The 19,038-nt window shown below is 38.4% G+C and overlaps 1 protein-coding gene across 1 annotated transcript in view; it reads right to left on the bottom strand.

Moving 5' to 3' along the window:
- Positions 1-18,393, bottom strand: part of LOC149279416 (phospholipid phosphatase-related protein type 5) — a 73,750-nt gene extending 55,357 nt beyond the window's left edge. Inside the window, exon 1 of the mRNA XM_089501189.1 lies at positions 18,163-18,393. Within this exon, the coding sequence (XP_089357315.1) occupies positions 18,163-18,393 (231 nt within the window). The remainder of the gene's footprint in view (positions 1-18,162) is intronic.
- Positions 18,394-19,038: the final 645 nt, after the last annotated feature.

The raw sequence follows: 19,038 nt of genomic DNA on the forward strand, positions 1-19,038 counted from the left end.
AATAAGGGGTCTACAAATTGTAAGGCTTGTTAGGTAGGCTAAGGCTACTCACTAGAAACATAACCTACTCACAGACTATAAAGAAAAATATCTTCACAGGAAAGAAAATATAGCAACTGGCGTTTCTTTCTGCAGCTTATGTAACAACTGGCCAAGCAATAACTCTGAACTGCTACAATACATACATTTGCAACAATCTAATTGATTAAACGTAGACTCTATTAGAACTCAAGGAATAGAACTCCCAATCAATTAATGCCTATTACTAAACCCAATTAGAGATTAACCAACAGTTACGTATCCATCAGCCTTGATAGCTCACGGAAGCTATTTTTAGAGCTAGTGGTAAGACACTTAATTCTCTCATGACAAGAATAGAGACGTCAAAGGTGTTCTTTATTTTCTCTGGTACAGACCTCTGGCTCCTAACGATTTAAAGAGTAAGACATAATGACTTCTTGAGATATGTTAAATTACAAGCTAATAAATAGATACCACCACTACTTTAATGAGGAGGCCTGGGACAGGCTAAAAAGTATACAACTGATATTGGTCATTTCATTTTTAAAGAAATGTAAGCATGGAGCAGCAATGTCATGACCCATATCTGCAGTGGGAGTCTCATGTGTACTGTTAAACATACAAAACTTATGTTAAATATTTGTATTTAAGCATGGAATATTCTTTGGAGAAAAGACAATAATGTCGGTAGGTCATAGTTTGGTAAGATCTAATCGTGCCAGAGAAGGGTACTGCGAGTTGCTCTAGACATAGGCTCATGCAAGATGAGTCAATGAGACTGCGTGTATGTGTAAGAGTGTTTGTGTATATGTTGGGGAGCACTTGACTGCTTTTACTATGGTAACACATTTTGGGGAGGTAAAAGAGCATGCTGGCTACTGATTTACTGTGAGATCAACTTTTTAGCATGCTAGATAAAGATGCCTGATCCTTGATAACACGCAGTGACCAGTGGCTGTGAGATATAATGTATGTGTGTATGTATTTAACCACATTTAATTACATTTACATTTATGAAAGTATACTTTTTCTTCCAGGCATCCGGAAATTACCCCAGTCATAGAAGTATATACAACTGAATCAAGAAGAAACGTGAGGAAGCCATCTCAAACAGTAGAATAAACCCTGCACTTCTGCTCATCGATGATATCCAGGAGGCACATTGCACACTGTTGATCAGGTTTCAGTGGCATCTGCTTAAGATGACCTTCAATGACCGAGTTAACACCAATCACCTGGACATTATCTTAGGAACATACAACATTCAATGTTTAATCCAGCTGGAAAGCATAGATTAGTTACTAGGGGAGAAACTCTCTTTTTTTTGTTTGAGAAGCATAATGTCCCTCAAACAGTCCGGCTAGTTAATACAAATCAGTTGTCTGGTATTGTAATTAATGTTTTCTAATCGTTAAATGTATTAGGTCTAGACTTCAAACTATGAACAATTGCCCTGTATTTGCTGCACAAAACTATTATGCACTCCAAATAAAGCATGAACTTCATTATAAAACATTTATCGATTTGCGTCTCTTTCAGAGGGATTAAATCATTCTTATGATGCTCTAATTTGATTAGCAGCTCAATAAAAGCACCATGTGAATTTGGAAAAGTTATCTTTTAAATGCAAAATGTTCTCATTGTAGAACACCATAGTGCAGTAGAGTAAATAAAAAGGCATGCATTTTTTCCAAGCTAATCCAAAAAAAACATCAATTATGGTTCTTTAATTTGTTGAAATATCCATATATATTTTTTGTGGAGTGGGTAAAAATTATCCATGTCTTATTTTAGTAATTCTTCCCTCCCTCTGGCAAATAGAACGGTATTAGATAAAATTAGTGCCATTTTAATGCAAGCAGCCAATAAATCATGTAAACAGTCACAGTCTTCACGCTATAGGTAGGTGGGATGAGCCATTGGGAACCAGCACACCTGACATTTGCCCAGTTTGCCTGATTTGCCGGTTCAGAGCCTGGTTGCAATTTAAGAATTAAAGTTACGTTTCTTGCTACTGTTCTTTAGTACTTTAAACTAATCCATATTAATCTAATGTTACTTGTTTATTATGAAACAAGCTTCCCATAAAAGTACTGTCTAAACTGACCTCAACGCTATTTACCACGTATAAACACCTGAATGACCATTTTTCAGACCACAATATATACCATTATTATCATCATCATCATCATCATATCTATATCAATCTCTGCACCAAAACTGCATAAGTTATTAAAATGTAATACTTGGGTTTGAGCAAACTGTATTTGTATTTCTGTAAAATGTATTTCCTAGAGTATACTACTCAAAACATTTGCTATTCATTTGTATTTTTACTAATGTCACAGCAAAGGGTAATGAGCAAACACATAAACATTCAGGAAAACTGTAATACTACACTAACGATTTAAACTATTGGAAATGTCTTGTCACATACACTTTGTAAGCTTTTAAAGTGAAAAATACAGTATGTTTTGGCATCTGACTGACTTACAGATGGACCATCTGTTATTCAAATCAAACATTGCTAAATTAATAACAAATCATTTAGGATTGGGAGATCTAGGCGGAGCGTGGCCCATATTCTGCCCCTAATTAAAAACATGAAATTTTGGAACAACATCTACAAGTTAGTAGATGATATCATGTGATACATTACTACAATGCCATCCAATAAAAAATGCTAAAATCCCCTCTACTAAAAACGGCGCCTAGTGAAATTAAAGTGGCCGGCATGCATGCACCGCACCGCCCAATGGCCATGCCTCAGCACTTTGTCCCACCTCTTAGAAGGGATTTCTGGTTGAGGGCAAATTGTGCATCCTACCCTCCCTCCAAAAAAACATATAGCTTTAACCCATTATTTCCCCTTAATGCAAAATGAAATAGTAAAAGTAACAGAAAAGTAAATAATTTTCCTAAAACCTTTTTGCTTAGCAAAATATAGGTAGAAAACACACAAGGTAGCTAATCTCCACAAGTATGCCAAACGTTTTGCACCTTTGGTGCACCTTTTGTGCACCTTTTGAGTCTGGCTGCGGATGGTTGAAAGTCTACAAACTATTTATCACTCCATTTTTTTATTCAAATATATTTAAAAAAACCATTGTGGATTGGTATGTGTGGATTGGTATATGTGTGGATTGGTATGTGTGGATTAGTATATGTGTGGATTGGTATGTATGGATTGGTATGTGTGGATTAGTATATGTGTGGATTGGTATATGTCTGGATTGGTATGTGTGTGGATTGGTATGTGTGTGGATTGGTATATGTGTGGATTGGTATGTGTGTGGATTGGTATGTGTGTGGATTGGTATGTGTGTGGATTAGTATGTGTGGATTGGTATATATGTGGATTGGTATATGTGTGGATTGGTATATGTGTGGATTGGTATTTGTGGATTGGTATGTGTGGATTGGTGTATGTCTGGATTGGTGTATGTGTGGATTGGTGTGTGTGTGGATTGGTATGTGTGTGGATTGGTATGTGTGTGGATTGGTATATGTGCGGATTGGTAAATGTGTGAGAATGATGGGTGTTATGCTGTACCATTTCCAATGTATTTTTCACTATATAAATATGCTCTAGTACATCATAACTCCCATCACTCTATACTGTTCCATACAGTGGCAGAGCTGGGAGACAGAGGCCTTGCACCCCCACCGCAGGACTCCTGAAAGGTAAGTGAACTTCAAAGGGGGAGAGGGTAGATAGTTAGGAGGGGGTAGATAGGGAGAAGGGAGTGAGACGGAGAGATAGGGGGTAGATAGGGAGAAGGGAGTGAGAAGGGGTAGGTAGGACAAAAGGGAGTGAGAAGGGGTAGATAGGGCAATCATACTCCTATCATGCCAAGTCTGCGAGTACATCCTGGAATCTGGGCATGCCTGGGCATGATAGGAATGTGATTGCTGTTAACAATCATATATATATATATATTAATATTGTTATTTAATTGTTTTGTCCTATTATGGTGTGTTACTTTAAATAAAAGTGTTAGATTTTTTTTTAATGGTGTGTGTGGGGGTCATATTCGGTTTCGGCCAGGTAAATGCTGCATTTTCGGTTTCAGTCAAGAATTCGTTTCGGTGCATCCCTACTACTAATGAAGTGGTAGGCCTACACCACATCAATGTTTGGCTTAGTATATAGTGATAGGAGTTATGCTGCACTATTGTCAATGTCTGGCTCAATGTATAGTGATAGGGATTGCGCTGTACCACCGTCAATGTGTGCCTCAGTATCTAGTGATAGGTGTTATGTTATACCACCGTCATTGTCTGCCTCAGTATATAGTGGTAGGTGTTATGCTGTACAACCGTCAATGTCTGCCTCAGTATATAGTGATAGGTGTTATGCTGTACCACCGTCAATTTCTGCCTCAGTATATAGTGATAAGTGTTATGCTGTACCACCGTCAATGTCTGCCTCAGTATATAATGATAACAGTAAGTGTTATGCTGTACCATCTTCAGTGTCTGCACCAGTATATAACGGTAGAAGCTATGCAGTTTTAAAGTGTGTGTGTGTGGGGGGGTGCCACATACAGGATCCGCCCCAGGTGCCAAATACTCTAGGTACGACCCTGAGCAGTCATACTTTTATTCTTTTTATAGTTAAACACTCCGTGTTTTTTTCTATCTGTCAGATAAGTAGCATTCTTTCTAGAGAAAGCTTCCACGTTTAGCTGTAAACACAGGGCGTTTCATTAATTGAGGTCTAATGTGTACAGTTAAACATGGGCTACAATGTCAGCCAGCTCAAAAGTCGATTGGTAGAATCCACTGCACAAGTGATCACGGACAGGACACTCCAAAGTGCTACCATGTATATAGCAGTAGTTTTTATCTTCTCAAGCCTTTCAGTGTCTATTACATGCATAGATGCATGTAAAAAATTGAAGATGGGAGTGTTTCTGAATCATTTATTAGGATACTCGCAGACAAGGTCATAGTTAAAAAAAAAAGTGTTAAGTGTCACTCGCTATCAATTCAGTCATATTGTGTCCTGAATCCTAATCATGTTGATGCTGCGCAGTGGCGACTCTAGAAACAATATATAGGGGGGGCACACAAGATACCACAGTCAAACTGGGGGAGCATTAATAATTTCCAAAAGTAATGTGCTATGGAATTATACTTTTGTTATTGGGCTAAAATAATACTTGATCATTCAACATGGGAAGCCTGAAGCCACAATTGAGTGCGACTAATCCTTGAAATAAATATTATAACACAATAAATAACTTTTCCACTAAATGATTTCAGGGCCTTGAACGTTTTGTCCCCTGAAGTCACTACAACTTCAGGAGGGCATTTTATCTCTGGATAAATATAAATTAAATAATTCCTACTGTAAGTTAAGTGCCAGGAAACAGATGACCAAACACACACACCAACACAGGCTCTGTCACACCGACACCCAGACACATACACCAGGACAGGCTCTGCCACACCGACAACCAAACACACACACCAGGACAGGCTCTGTCACACCGACACCCAGACACACACACCAGGACAGGCTCTGCCACACCGACAACCAAACACACACACCAGGACAGGCTCTGCCACACTGACAACTGAACACACACACCAGGACAGGCTCTGCCACACAGACACCCAGACATACACACCAGGACAGGCTCTGCCACACTGATAACTGAACACACACACCAGGACAGGCTCTGACACACTGACAACCGAACACACACCAGGACAGGCTCTGCCACACCAACACCCAAACACACACCAGGACAGGCTCTGCCACACCAACACCTATACACACACCGAGGACAGGCTCTGCTACACTGATAACCAAAAACACACAAACAGCAAGACACAATCTACGTCACAGACGTCTACATCAGGATGGATTTTTCACACTGCATTGTCGTTTATACCCCCCTTAGTGTTTTTGCCCCCTGTGTATTGATGCCCCTGCTGCCCATATATATTAACATTAGCCCCAGTTGCCGATAGCAGGTATAGATCAACACATTAACACACAAACCAAGCTTTGCATGTATAGATCAACTGAAATTCATTTGTGATCTCAAATAAACAGAATCAGACATACAAATCCTGTATTTGCAGGTATACAATAGTATATGAAACGTAGCATTGCAGGTATAGATCAAATAAATACATGGAAACAGCATTGCAGGTATTAATCAACTGAATAAGACATATTAACCCTGTATTTGCAGGTATACATAAATAATGTATGGAAACATAGTATAGCAGATATGGATCTACAGAATAACACACAACCCCAGCTTTGCAGGTATAGATCAATTGGAATTCACAAAAAAACACGTAATTAAAAGGTATATTTAAAACCCCCTAAATTACAGGCATAGATCACACGTTGCATACCCCAAAGCCAGCCCTGGCGTCCACACTGCAATCACACTCCTATCATACCCAGGCAACCAGTAAATGCTGGAACCTAGGCATGATGGGACTGTGATTGCTGTTAGCAATCACACTCCTATCATGCCAAGTCAGCCAGTACATGCTGGTACAGGGTGGCTATAAGTGATGTGCAGACCCCATACTGCTGGCAGCATCAATACACAAGGGGGGACGCTAGCTAGGTTTCAGCATGTATTGGCTGACTTGGCATGATAGGAGTGTGATTGCTAACAGCAATCACAGTCCCATCATGCCTAGGTTCCAGCATTTACTGGTTGGATGTGTAAGTGCTGGAACCTAGGCATGATGGGACTTTGATTGCTGTTAGCAATCACACTCCTATCATGCCAAGTCAGCCAGTACATGCTCGAGGTGCGGCCCGCGTAAGATCGGTTGCACTGGCTGGCGATCCTACACGGGCCGCACCTCGAGGTCTCACGGGCTGCATTTGGCCCGCGGGCCGCATGTTGGATGCCCCTGCCTTATCACTTTCTAAACCCCTCTCCCTCCCTTATCACTTTCTAACCCCCTCTCCCTCCCTTATCACTTTCTAACCCCTCTCCCTACTCACTATCTATCCTCCCCCTTTGTAGTTCTCTCACCTTAAGGTCCAGCGACGGGAGCACGAGGCTTCTGTCTTCGTTCTCTGCTGCGGTGGCCGCTGCTTCACTGCTGAGCGCCGAAATATGACGTATTTCGGCGCTCAGGATGAAATGCCGGCACCGCGACGGAGGTAGAGGCCTCGTGGAGGAGAATGGGGGGCGCCGAGCGGTTGCTAGGCGCCGCTCTCTCTCCTCCGCATTAAAAAAAAATTCGGCAGGGGGGCAACAGGGGGGGCAAGGACGCCACTGATGCTGCGGATATAATGCCCTTCAACAATAAAATGTCAGCATTGACTCATATGTGAGCTGAAAGGTTTTTCTTTTAATAATGTAATTTTGGTTTTGTTTATATTGTATTTCACCTTTTTGTTGTAATCCTTTTTTTTTATCAGTTTTACTTTTTACATACACTATTTTCACCCATACACTAATATGTGTTTCATACCATAGGACTTCCCCTTACTATCTTACTTGAATGCATATGGTAGCTGAGTGGCCCCTTTAAATTTTCGTTTGTCCAATTTTTTCAAATGCATCAGGGGATTCTGTAGAATCCTTTCTGTAGAATTCCTTTGGCCAAACATATATCCTTACATGTGATATATCCACCTCCAGTCAGCTCCAGCACTGGTTCAGTGAGTACAAATCCTGCCATTGATTTGTTGGGGGCACTTTCTTGCCACTGATTGGCTCCTTCCAGAAGCCAATCAGTGGCAAGTACAGTAAGACCAAGGAGGAGGAGGGCAGATGCTTTTAGAGCTTAATTTTTTTGGGGGGAGGTACCTTTTGGAATAATTTATACTAAAGTGCTCACAGTGAACTTTTAATATACATTTCTTTAGATGGGTTGTCAGGGACATTAGACTATCCCTTAAGTAAATTTAAGAAACTGCAGAAAACTACCTAATTCGTCTGACATAAATCAAAGATCCCCAGTAACTCCAAAATATAAGAATGTATATAAAACAACAGCTGGATTGCTTCTTTTCTCCCCTGTGCAGTTTTCTAGTGAGGGTGTCCATTTTTTTTCTACCCCCACATGCTACTTATTTTGTTTCTCTTTGTAAGGACTCATTCCAGCTTCACATTGATAAGTTCACATTGGATTAGGCAGCTGTTCGTGGGTAGGCTTTCTGGCTTCGCAAATTCACACAGGCTGCTTTTTACAAGTTGGACTAAAACAGTTTGCATACACTTAATGGATCTGTTTTAAAGGGTAAACACTATCACCTTTAGTGAAAACTAGTATATGGAATGCTCATTTCCCTATAGGTTGCAAAATACATGGCAGGAATTAATGTATGGTGTGTCAATAGCATTTCTGTTTGACTGTTGGAAAAGTCAAAACTGAGTTTTTGTTGGCTTGATGATAACAAGGTCCTGGGCAAGATTCCGCAAGTGTCCTCCAAGCACTCTCTACCAGTCCATGATAATAACCAACTGTATATGATATTCTCCTCAGAGGATTTTATCAAAATGTCCTTTAATGTCTAAAATCCTGGTGCCAAAGCCAGCTTTCCCGCTTAGCGATTCTATTAGGGATCTAGTTTTCTCACACTATTAGCTTTTTCTCCCTTGTGGATTCCCATATTAACCCCTGCTATACTATGGAAGACTTAAGATAGGCTAGAGGCAGTGACTTGTATGGGGGACGAGACCAGGGAGATTAGCTAGGAGATTTCCACAAGGCCTGTTTTAACGCAGCTATGTCTCATTCCTTGTTTTGGAGATACATATAGCTTCTGGATACACAACAATGTAAAGTGAAGTTTGACATCTACACTAAGAGTTCTCATATGGTGGCAAGTGTCATAGTTATGCTGTGCTGCTTTTATGAATACATATGGGTTTGTTTCTGAATAGCATGCTATTGAAACCTGATGTACCATCATGCAGAAGCGGTGTCAAAATCTGGTTTCTGTTGCTCCCTGGCATGCAATAAACACACGCGTCACACATGCTTAAAATGGGAAACATAAGACTTGACCCAGGGCAGCTGCCCTTGTTGTCCTATGTTAAATATTGCCTGAGAAGTCATTAATTGTGATCTTTGATTATCTTGGGATGTTTACGAAACACATAGTTTAATTAATGCTACCAATCCCAAGGATCATTATGTTTTTATGATGGCTGCACTAATTAGACTAGTGCTAAATGCTAACGTAATTTATATCTACTTCATTGCCTCGTTCTTCTATTTAGAGCAATATTCATAAATCAGAATAGGAATACAAATTACTCAAATATTACATATTACGCTTACCAAAAACATTCCAAATTTATATTTGTATTTCTGCTGCTCTAAATTAGTTCATATTGGTTGTATATGAGTCATCAAACTATAGCAAATGACCGAAAAAAACATGATTTATCCCTTAATTAATAGGGATATTAAAACTCAACGTATTAGAGCACTAACAAATGTTTAATTATTCACAAGGTGTGATTAATCATCTCCACTGTTCTTAAACCATCCACAAAAGTTGTCATTAATTGGTTTTAACCAATTTTTAGTCTTGACTGTCACTTTACTAGGGGCACAACAGGAGGAAAAGGAAAAGTCCTGCCTTTTTCTCCAATGTCATGCCCACTTTTAAATCCTCCAACCTGCCGTGTTTTGCCCCACTTAATTTACCCCAAGCTGAGCTGCTCCTGGGATAAATGTTGTTCTAAATATGATTAAAACTAGTATATGGCATTTGTGTCAGTAAATCCATTTTCTTATAAATCATTGATGAAATTTAGGTGATCTAAAATAGAGAATACCATATCATTGTGCTACCATTAAGTTGTTCCTCTCTTATAATTATCCATTATTTTAACTTAATAACAAAACTCTTATACACAATGTTTTTGCTTTTGTTCTTTCTAGAACATTTTGCTTTAGAAGACTATACAGGATTTTGTAAAAAAAAAAAAAAGTGTTTTGAAGATAAAGAGGATTGCTAGAACAATCGGACATGATCTGAAGTTTTATGTTGAAAGCATGAGTGGTGGAACATGATGAAATATCTACACTTGTTCCCTCTATAAATATTGCTTATGCATACCCTATGATTCACAGAATATTACTGACATCATGTCGTAATGTCACAGAAACCCTGTATGGTCACATTTCAGAAAACACTGCTTTACATCAAGCTATGACAAGAAAAACATGCTAAAAACCTGCACGGGCGAGGGGGAGTGGCGGTCCGCCCCGGGTGCCGATCGTCAGGGGGTGCCACGCGCTAGGGTGACCACATGTCCGGATCCCCGGCAACATCGTCATTTTTTATTTTTTTTTACACGGGGGAGAGAGAGGGGCGCCTAGCAACCGCTCGGCGCCCCTCAGTCTCCTTCGCGAGGCCTCTAACTCCGTCGCTGTGCCGGCATGTCATGTTGAGCGCTGGCGCTTAGCAGTGAAGCAGCGCAGTGGCACAGCAGGAAGCAGCGGCAGAGCAGGAAAACGGAGGCGTCGTACTCCCACCGCAGGGTGGTAAGTAAAAAAACTTTAACTACAAAGGGGGAGAGGGGGGGTAGATAGTGAGAAGGGGGAAGTAGATATTGAGGATGAGTGAGAGAATGAATTAATGTGTGGATGAATTGTCTGAATGAGGGAGATAATTAATGAGTTTGTGAAAATGCATTAATGAATGTGTAAATTTGTGTGAATGAGAGAGAATAAATGATTGTGTGAATTAATTATGTGAATGAAAGTGTGAATTAGTGCTGGTCAGGTTCTATGTGGGCAGTGTGGCGCCAGGGCTGGCTTTGGGTTGTGCAACTATATGCCTGTAGTTTTATCTCTATCTCTATGTTTCCATACATTATTATTGTATACCTGCAAATACCTGCAAATACGGGATTTGTATGTCTGATTCTATGCCTCCAGTGCTGAGTTCACATGTGAACAATAATAATAACAATATATATATATATATATATATATATATAATTGCTAACAGCAATCACACTCCTATCATGCCAAGTCAGCTAGTACATGCTGGAATCTGGGTATGCCTGGGCATGATAGGAGTGTGATTGCTGTTAACAATCATATATATATATATATATATATATATATCTAGATATATATTTTTTTTATTTTTTTTTTGCTGTGTTACTTGCTTTAAATAAAAGTGTGAGATTTTTTTATGGTGGGGGGTCATATTTGGTTTCGGACAGGTAAATGCTGGATGTTCGGTTTCAGTCAAGAATTTTCGTTTCGAAGCATCCCTAAGCCAGACAATGAAGTCGTAGGCCTACACCACATCAATGTTTGGCTTAGTATATAGTGATAGGAGTTATGCTGCACTATTATCAGTGTCTGGCTCAATGTATAGTGATAGGGATTACGCTGTACCACCGTCAATGTCTGCCTCAGTATATAGTGGTAGGTGTTATGCTGTACCACCGTCAATGTCTGCCTCAGTATATAATGATAACAGTAATGCTGTACCACCTTCAATGTCTGCGCCAGTATATAACGATAGAATCTATGCAGTTTTTTTTGGGGGGTGCCACATATAGGATCCGCCCCAGGTGCCAAATACTCTAGGTACGCCCCTGTGAGAAGCAATTTCATTTATTTAATCATACAGGGCTAGCTAAGCTAGAAGAACCTCATAGGGTTTGGACATTCATAATGTATACCAAAAGTAAAGGAGTTGAAACCACAAATCTGCTGCAAACTCCCCTGCAAAAATGCTCATTTCAGTTAACAAACCCTATGAAGACCCTTCTAGAAGCTCAATTAAGGTTCTTGGTTTAAAGCTACAAATGTTAGTGTTTTCATGTGTTAAAATGCTGTAGCTCCATTGATTTATCATGCAGCAAAAACAACAAAGCAATGAATCAGCGCACACCCATCTCACTAATGCTCTATATACTGTATAAAGTGGCAAGCTAAGCAATATATAGCCATATAATGGTATCCCGAATAGTTATATAGTACAAAAATACTGTAAAATGCCAGTAAAGTAATTGCATTCCTTTTTTGAATGTCCATTTAAGGGGCTTAAAGCCAAGATCATATTGGAAATCTTTCTGTTTTGATACTTTATTATCCAACTACTTTTTCAAATGTGAGTACTTGATTTCTTAAACTTAAAATTATTTTAAAGGCCAACAATTTAAAATTAAAAGAATTCTATATAATGGAGAAACCTGTATATCACCAAAACAAATTAGCAATGCATTTAAAATTTACTATGAAGCTCTATATAACTTACCTGAATCTCCTGTTCCTTTATCTGATATTACTCAATTCTTGGAGAACCTTGGTCTTCCAAGACTGTCGGAAGAAAAGTTACTAGAGCTGAATAAACCCTTTTCTTTACAAGAAATTTCGAATGTAATTTCTGCACTTAAACGAGGGAAATCTCCTGGACCAGACGGCTTTTCAGCATTATTTTTCAAAATCTTAGATCCGGTGATCTCTCCTATCTTACTAAGATCATTTAATTCTATCGCCCTAGGTAAGGAGTTTCCAAGAGAAATGCTGGAAGTAACTATATCACCTATCCCAAAACCTGGAAAGGATCACACTCTAGTCTCTAACTATAGACCTATTTCTCTTATTAATATTGACATCAAGATATATGCAAAAATTTTGGCCACAAGATTGACTCAAGTAATTAAAAATCTTATTCATCCCGATCAGGCAGGATTTATCCCAGGTAGAGCAGGTGAAGAAAATACTCGCCGTATTTTTAACATCATCGAAAGTATTCATAGAAATAAAACTCCCTCGGTTATAATGGCCTTAGATGCCCAAAAGGTTTTTGATCGGGTAAATTGGAGATTCTTAATAGAAACTCTTCGAGCATTCGGTTTCAATGGATTCTCCCTTTGTTCAATAATGGCGCTTTATTCAAATCCGGTGGCTAAAATAAAAGGACCCATGTTAGATTCAGAATGTTTTTTTATTCGAAATGGAACTCGGCAAGGATGCCCATTGGCTCCTTTGCTTTATGCGCTAACAATTGAGCCTTTGGCGATCTTTATTAGAAACTCCATGAACATCCAGGGTATAAAGATTGGCAAATATGATTATCGTATCACCCTTTATGCTGATGACGTTCTTCTAACAATGTCCTCTCCATCGACATCTGTCCCTGCCTTGCTTGAAGGAGTTGTGAAATTCGGACAATATTCTAATTATAAACTTAATATATCTAAAACACAGATAATTCCATTCTATTTATCAGAAACTCAGTTTAATTTAATTCAAACACAGACTCAGATTAATGACTATTCTATATATATAGATTATCTAGGGATTAAAATTGGAGTAGTTTTAGAAGAAACTTCAGTCTTAAATCACAAAAGACTCTTTTTAGAGGTAAAATCTATGTTATATAACTGGGAAAACCTCGAGCCCTCTTGGATGGAAATAATTAATATCCTTAAGGCTTATATTATACCCAAAATTCTTTATCTTTTTAGATTAATTCCTTTCCACGTTCCCAACCAAACGATTACTGACTGGGATAATTTATTTTCTCGTTTTGTTTGGGCGGCAAAAATGGTTAGATTACCAACAGATTTGCTCAAGAGAGACATAGAAGCTGGAAGTCTTGGCTATCCAGATTTAAAAAGCCTGTATGAAGCCTCCCAAATAAATGTCATGATAGCTTGGAATCTTGTGAAACAAAAAGAGGAACCAGGATGGTATAATATAGAGAGATATATTTGGATGCCTCGAACTCACTTTAGAAAGAAAAAAATCCCTAGTTTAATAATTAATACCACCTTATCTTCTTTTTATAAAACTGAAAAAAGATTCGAGGATAAGGTATTATTTACAAAAAACTGCCCTATAGAAGTCCTGTCCTCCTTTGTTCCGGACCTTACGTTTGATAAATGGAAAATGCTAGGTATAAAGGAGGTAGGTGATCTCTATACGGGAACTCAAATTACCTACTTTCCTTCTCTGATCGAGCTATTTGGAATACCTTCAAATGATTTATTTAAATATATTAGAATAAAACATCTCTTAATATCTAACCCTCCTCCTGATACTTCTCTTTGGTATCAATTCATAATTTCTTGTAATTCTAAAAGAACAATCTCTATAATATCGAAATTTTTAAAGGACAATAAAATTCTTAAGAAAAGTAAAGCTCAGAAACAGTGGGAGAAAGACTTCAAATTCTCGGTATCGTTACAATACGGGCTGGAGAGTTACTAGAAAAGCAACCCACTGCTTAAATCTCCAAGAACATTTCTTTAAACTCATATATAGATGGTATATGGTCCCAGTCCGAATAGCAAAATTCCAACCAGTAAAGGGAGCTCTTTGTTGGCGCTGTCAAATGGACACAGGTACACACAAACATATATGGTGGGACTGTGTATATTTATCTCAATTAAAAGTACAACTAACTGATTTATTTTTAAAATTATTTGGGTAAAAAAGTTCGACACTATCTCCGCAGAATTTTCTCTTTCACATTGATTTCCCTAGAATCAATGCGAACAAACAAATCCTCTGGATTAATGTTTTATTAGCCTTTAAAATCAGTCTGGCAAGGAATTGGAGGAGTCAAACTCTTCCAACATGGTTAGATATTGAAAATCAAATAAAACAGCAATGTAGCGCTGAAAAGTATTTTTTCAAAGAGGCTAATATAATAGAGAAGCATGAATTGATCTGGCATCGTTGGTCACATATAACTACCTAAATGCTATAGTATACCTATGCATTGATACAAATATACACACATTTTTTGTATACTCTATTATACTTTATTTACGAATGAAGTTTGTCTTTGTCTGTTTCAATGTTTGTTTAATGAAATATTTAATAAAGAATGAACTTAAAAAAAATATATATATATTTTAAAGAAATGTAATGTCTAGTGCACCAAATCATGCTGTGCCTAGTTGGCACAATTATAACAAATTTGGACATCATGTCCTGAGCTTATCTTCCATTCATTAACACAGCTAGATTTGCTGGGTTCAGCACAGAGACATATTCTATGAATCATGCTCATGTCTGGTACACAAAACAACCACCAAGAAGAAATGCCAAATGTGTGCCAAAGGTAAAAACCAACTCATAGCTCATGTGAATGGAAATAAAATAGGAAAGTAGACTGACAGATGCAATATTTGCCTTCTAATCCACAGTACTTTTCATTTCAAAGAAAATCTGAATCATTTAGGGTTCATAGAAATAAAGCATTTGAGGTCAATAAAAGAGCATGTGCATCATGTAAAGCCATTCAGACATGCCAGAGCTATTGGTGTTCTACCAAATAATCTACACTTGCTTAGATCAGCTTTTTCACAATGAATATCTAGGCTGAAGAAACTTTTAAACAGGAACAGACATAAAGGGTCATAGTATGACTTATTTTGTTTACTCATCGTTGGACAAAACATGCCAGACTGCAATTATGTAACTTACATGAAAATGGTTGAAGAACCTACACTTACTCCAATTTTAGTATCAATACATAGACTATGCAGCAATCAGCTCCATCAGGGTGTGAGGACACCAAACCCCTGTATTTTGGCTTTTGCAAAGGTTTAACGTCTCTTTGTAATTGTTATTTATCCATTCACTTTATATCTAAATGAGCTTGGGGACATCTGCTTTCTTCTGGATATGTTACAATACAATGACCACACACAGTGACCGCACCACGGGAAGTGTAAGTTCAAACAACACCATGTAGCTAATTATAGAATTTATTGTTCAATGATCCATGAATGGTCTAAGTTGGAGGGCAACATCTCCAACATATGTGTAGTGTTACAAGACTCATCTTAAAATACTTTGTGTGATTATCAAAACCTCTCTGCTGATAGATCTAGAAACCATTATGTGTTGAAACAAAGGCCCAAACTCAAGGCTAATCCCATACTGGGATACACACTGCCCCACACTATCCTCTTAATACTCTCACAGTGTACACCCCCACACAAAGGGTCCAGATCTCCCATACGAGTGGCAGTAAAGGTAAATGACCCATCCCACCTGGCACAGGCCCACCAGACATTTGGGCAGTTTGGCAAATGGCTAATCCAGGCCTACTCAAGGCTGAACTTTTACATAAACCACTTCTATCTTCCAAATCAAATGCTGTCCACCGTTCATATATTTGTTGTACCAAAAATAGACCAATTTTCTGTTTTCTCCTATAGTAGCTTTCTATAAACCGCAACACTATTACTTCTTCTAAAACATCATATTTCTATTTTAAGTAATTGCTATCCAGCCTTGCCAAAAAATGAGTCCAGCTCTTTCTTCTAGAATTGATAGAACAGTTTTTATGCAATTTGTACTTTCTGTAAAGAATTTCTATCACATTTTTATGTCTCCAGGAACATTCTTGACACCCCTGGGAGTCCTTTGCATGGCTTTGAATTTATTTTTATGATGTTGTCAGAAGCCTTTTGCATGTCTATTGTGCTGTACAATGAAGATATTTAGTTTTCCTACAATGTATCTGTAGAAAAGTGAAGATGTGTGCTAAAAATACACATGGGCGCAGTGTGTACACCTTTGTTTCACTAAAATGTACCTGCGTTTTATTTCCTAACTGGGATTTTGTAAGCTCCACACAAATATTATTTTATTCTATTGAGAAAGCACCTCTTTCTTTACATGATAATATTTTTTTGTGGTGAGTGAGTGACATCCTCCACAATTGCATATTCTTATTTTATCTTAATGCATGCAGGTATACGTAAATTATATATTAAAATGATCAACCAACCCTTTTTTGTTTTCTGAATTGATTGGATCTTACAGTTTATACAGTGTATATATATAGTGTAGCATTCATGGTGTACCTGCCTCATCATACTTATGCTGAGGAAGAGTGCATTAACCTCCTCCTCTCTAGAGTAGACCAGCATGGTCCAAAGCTGTATAGATCATCTAATGTCTCTTATACTAGATGTCAAATAGATGCCTCCAATCAGAAATAAATTCAAATATAATAAAAAATAAACTCCCAGATTCTGCAATATATATATATATATATATAACTGTAATCACTTGTTTTTTTTGTTTTTGTTTTTGTTTTTGTTTTAACAATATTAATGAAAACTAAGCTTTTCACATTTATCACATTACAATATAGCACTTTCTACAAATTACCTTTATCCTTACCAGCTCTGTTCAATTCTGCACATTGTGGTCAAGTGAAATATCATGCTAGCTGTTCACATGAAAGACCAATTCATTCACAAATAAAGGAAGTGCATAGTCCTAGTGGCAGGATGATTGCAGAGGTTCTTGGAAACATTAACCTCTTTAGTAGCTAGAGCCATTTGAAATGCATTTGGTTTTGCTGGCAGCAGAGGGGGTTAAACATGAATGGTAATTAACCTGAATCCGTACAGATCATTCAATCTATTAATTAACAAGGTTTCCGATAAGAATATACAATCTGAACTGAAAATACCCATTTATTTTACATGATTGAAATAAATCATTAATATTTTTAGACAGGTTCTTCCTTGGGAAGGTTAACTGTGTCTGTAGCAATATTGTGTTATTCACAGGGCATGAAGGAGTTAGTGTGCAGTTGCACTGTGGAAAGGCTAGAAATCAACAGCTGAGATGATTTGTTCATTTAAGTATGAAGCGTGCAGTATTACTTTCCTTTACCCTAAAGACAATGAGCATCGATGGTAACCCAGAACAACATGAGTGAACTGCAGATTTGCTGTGCACAAAGGAGCAAGTGATGAGCTAGGGGGCAGTCACTAGAAAGAAAGTACAAGCCATCAGTATGTGCTGCTGCGGAGGAGGCAAGCTGCAGCAGAGGCAGCCTGCAAAGGCAGGAGAGGAACCATCAGATAGAACCTTCACAATCATGCAGAAAAATGCAAATAAAGTACAAATAAAATGCAATGTAAAAAATCGCCATTAGCTATAAGAGCAATGATTCAAAATATAATATAATACATTTGAAGTGATAATAATCATATAACAAGGGGCACATATGTCTACACACACCCCTTAACTATTGCAAGCACTTATACTAAGCTTTAAGGGATGATTGAGTAATTCCTCTAATGCATCAGTTACTATATATTGTTGAGGTCCCTTTACTTGCCCCCCAATGACCCCCCCACACACACACACACAAAGCACTCACATGAAGGTAAGGCTTACCACAAGTACAGGTACACCTGTGACCAAGGAGAAGAGTAGGACTGGTGGGATGTCGCTGCTCTCATCGGGTCCTGGGTAGGGCTTTGTGTAGGAACTATCGAAGCAAAAAAACCCTTGGACATTCACAGTGAACGTGTCCGTGTATTCGAAGTAGTATGCAAGCATTACAGTCCCTGCCATAATCACCATCTGGAAATAAAGCATGATCGTCAGAGAGAACTGAAAACTCATTTAAGAATCATTCCACACATCAAAGGCACCGTCAGGATGCTGTCCCTGCATTCAGTGCTGAAATGTAAATCTCCAGAGAAAATGGGGATGTGGGATTTGCTCTTGTTCCCCACTAGACAAGGATGTAGCTTCAGCTCCTATACAAGATCATCTGCTTAATTAAATGGTTGTCTGATTCCACTGGCAGGATTTAGATTAGATGCCCACACATAGTAAGTTGCCTTCAGTGACTGACGTTTTCTCAAGATCTGAGTGCTGATGATTATTCCCCTCTCTTCTTTCAGAAAAAAATCACTGATCCATAGTAACCTCGAGCAGGAATTTACATGGTTACAGATGCTTTCCCAGGTGCTGGAAACCGGGAGCTGTGTATTTTTTTTCTCGCCTTGTGTGATAGATGGAAGTCAAGTGGTGAGTGTGTCCCATTGCAAACACATCCTCTCCTTCCCACTATTTCTTTTAAATTGGAGACTGGCTCTTTAGAACTGAAATCCCATCAGAAGGGTTCAGATCCTCCCCCTGTGTACAAGGAAGCACTGCTGCCCTGATTGCTGAAGCAGAGAAGAGCTGAGGCTACTCGAGTAGTCCCCCTTTAAAGGAAAAAAATATATTAAATGAAATATTTTAATAACTAAACTAAAAATA

Source organism: Sceloporus occidentalis, unplaced genomic scaffold (assembly GCF_023333645.1).
Source record: "Sceloporus occidentalis isolate IW3139 unplaced genomic scaffold, rSceOcc1.0.p SCAF_166, whole genome shotgun sequence".
Classification (NCBI taxonomy): domain Eukaryota; kingdom Metazoa; phylum Chordata; class Lepidosauria; order Squamata; family Phrynosomatidae; genus Sceloporus; species Sceloporus occidentalis.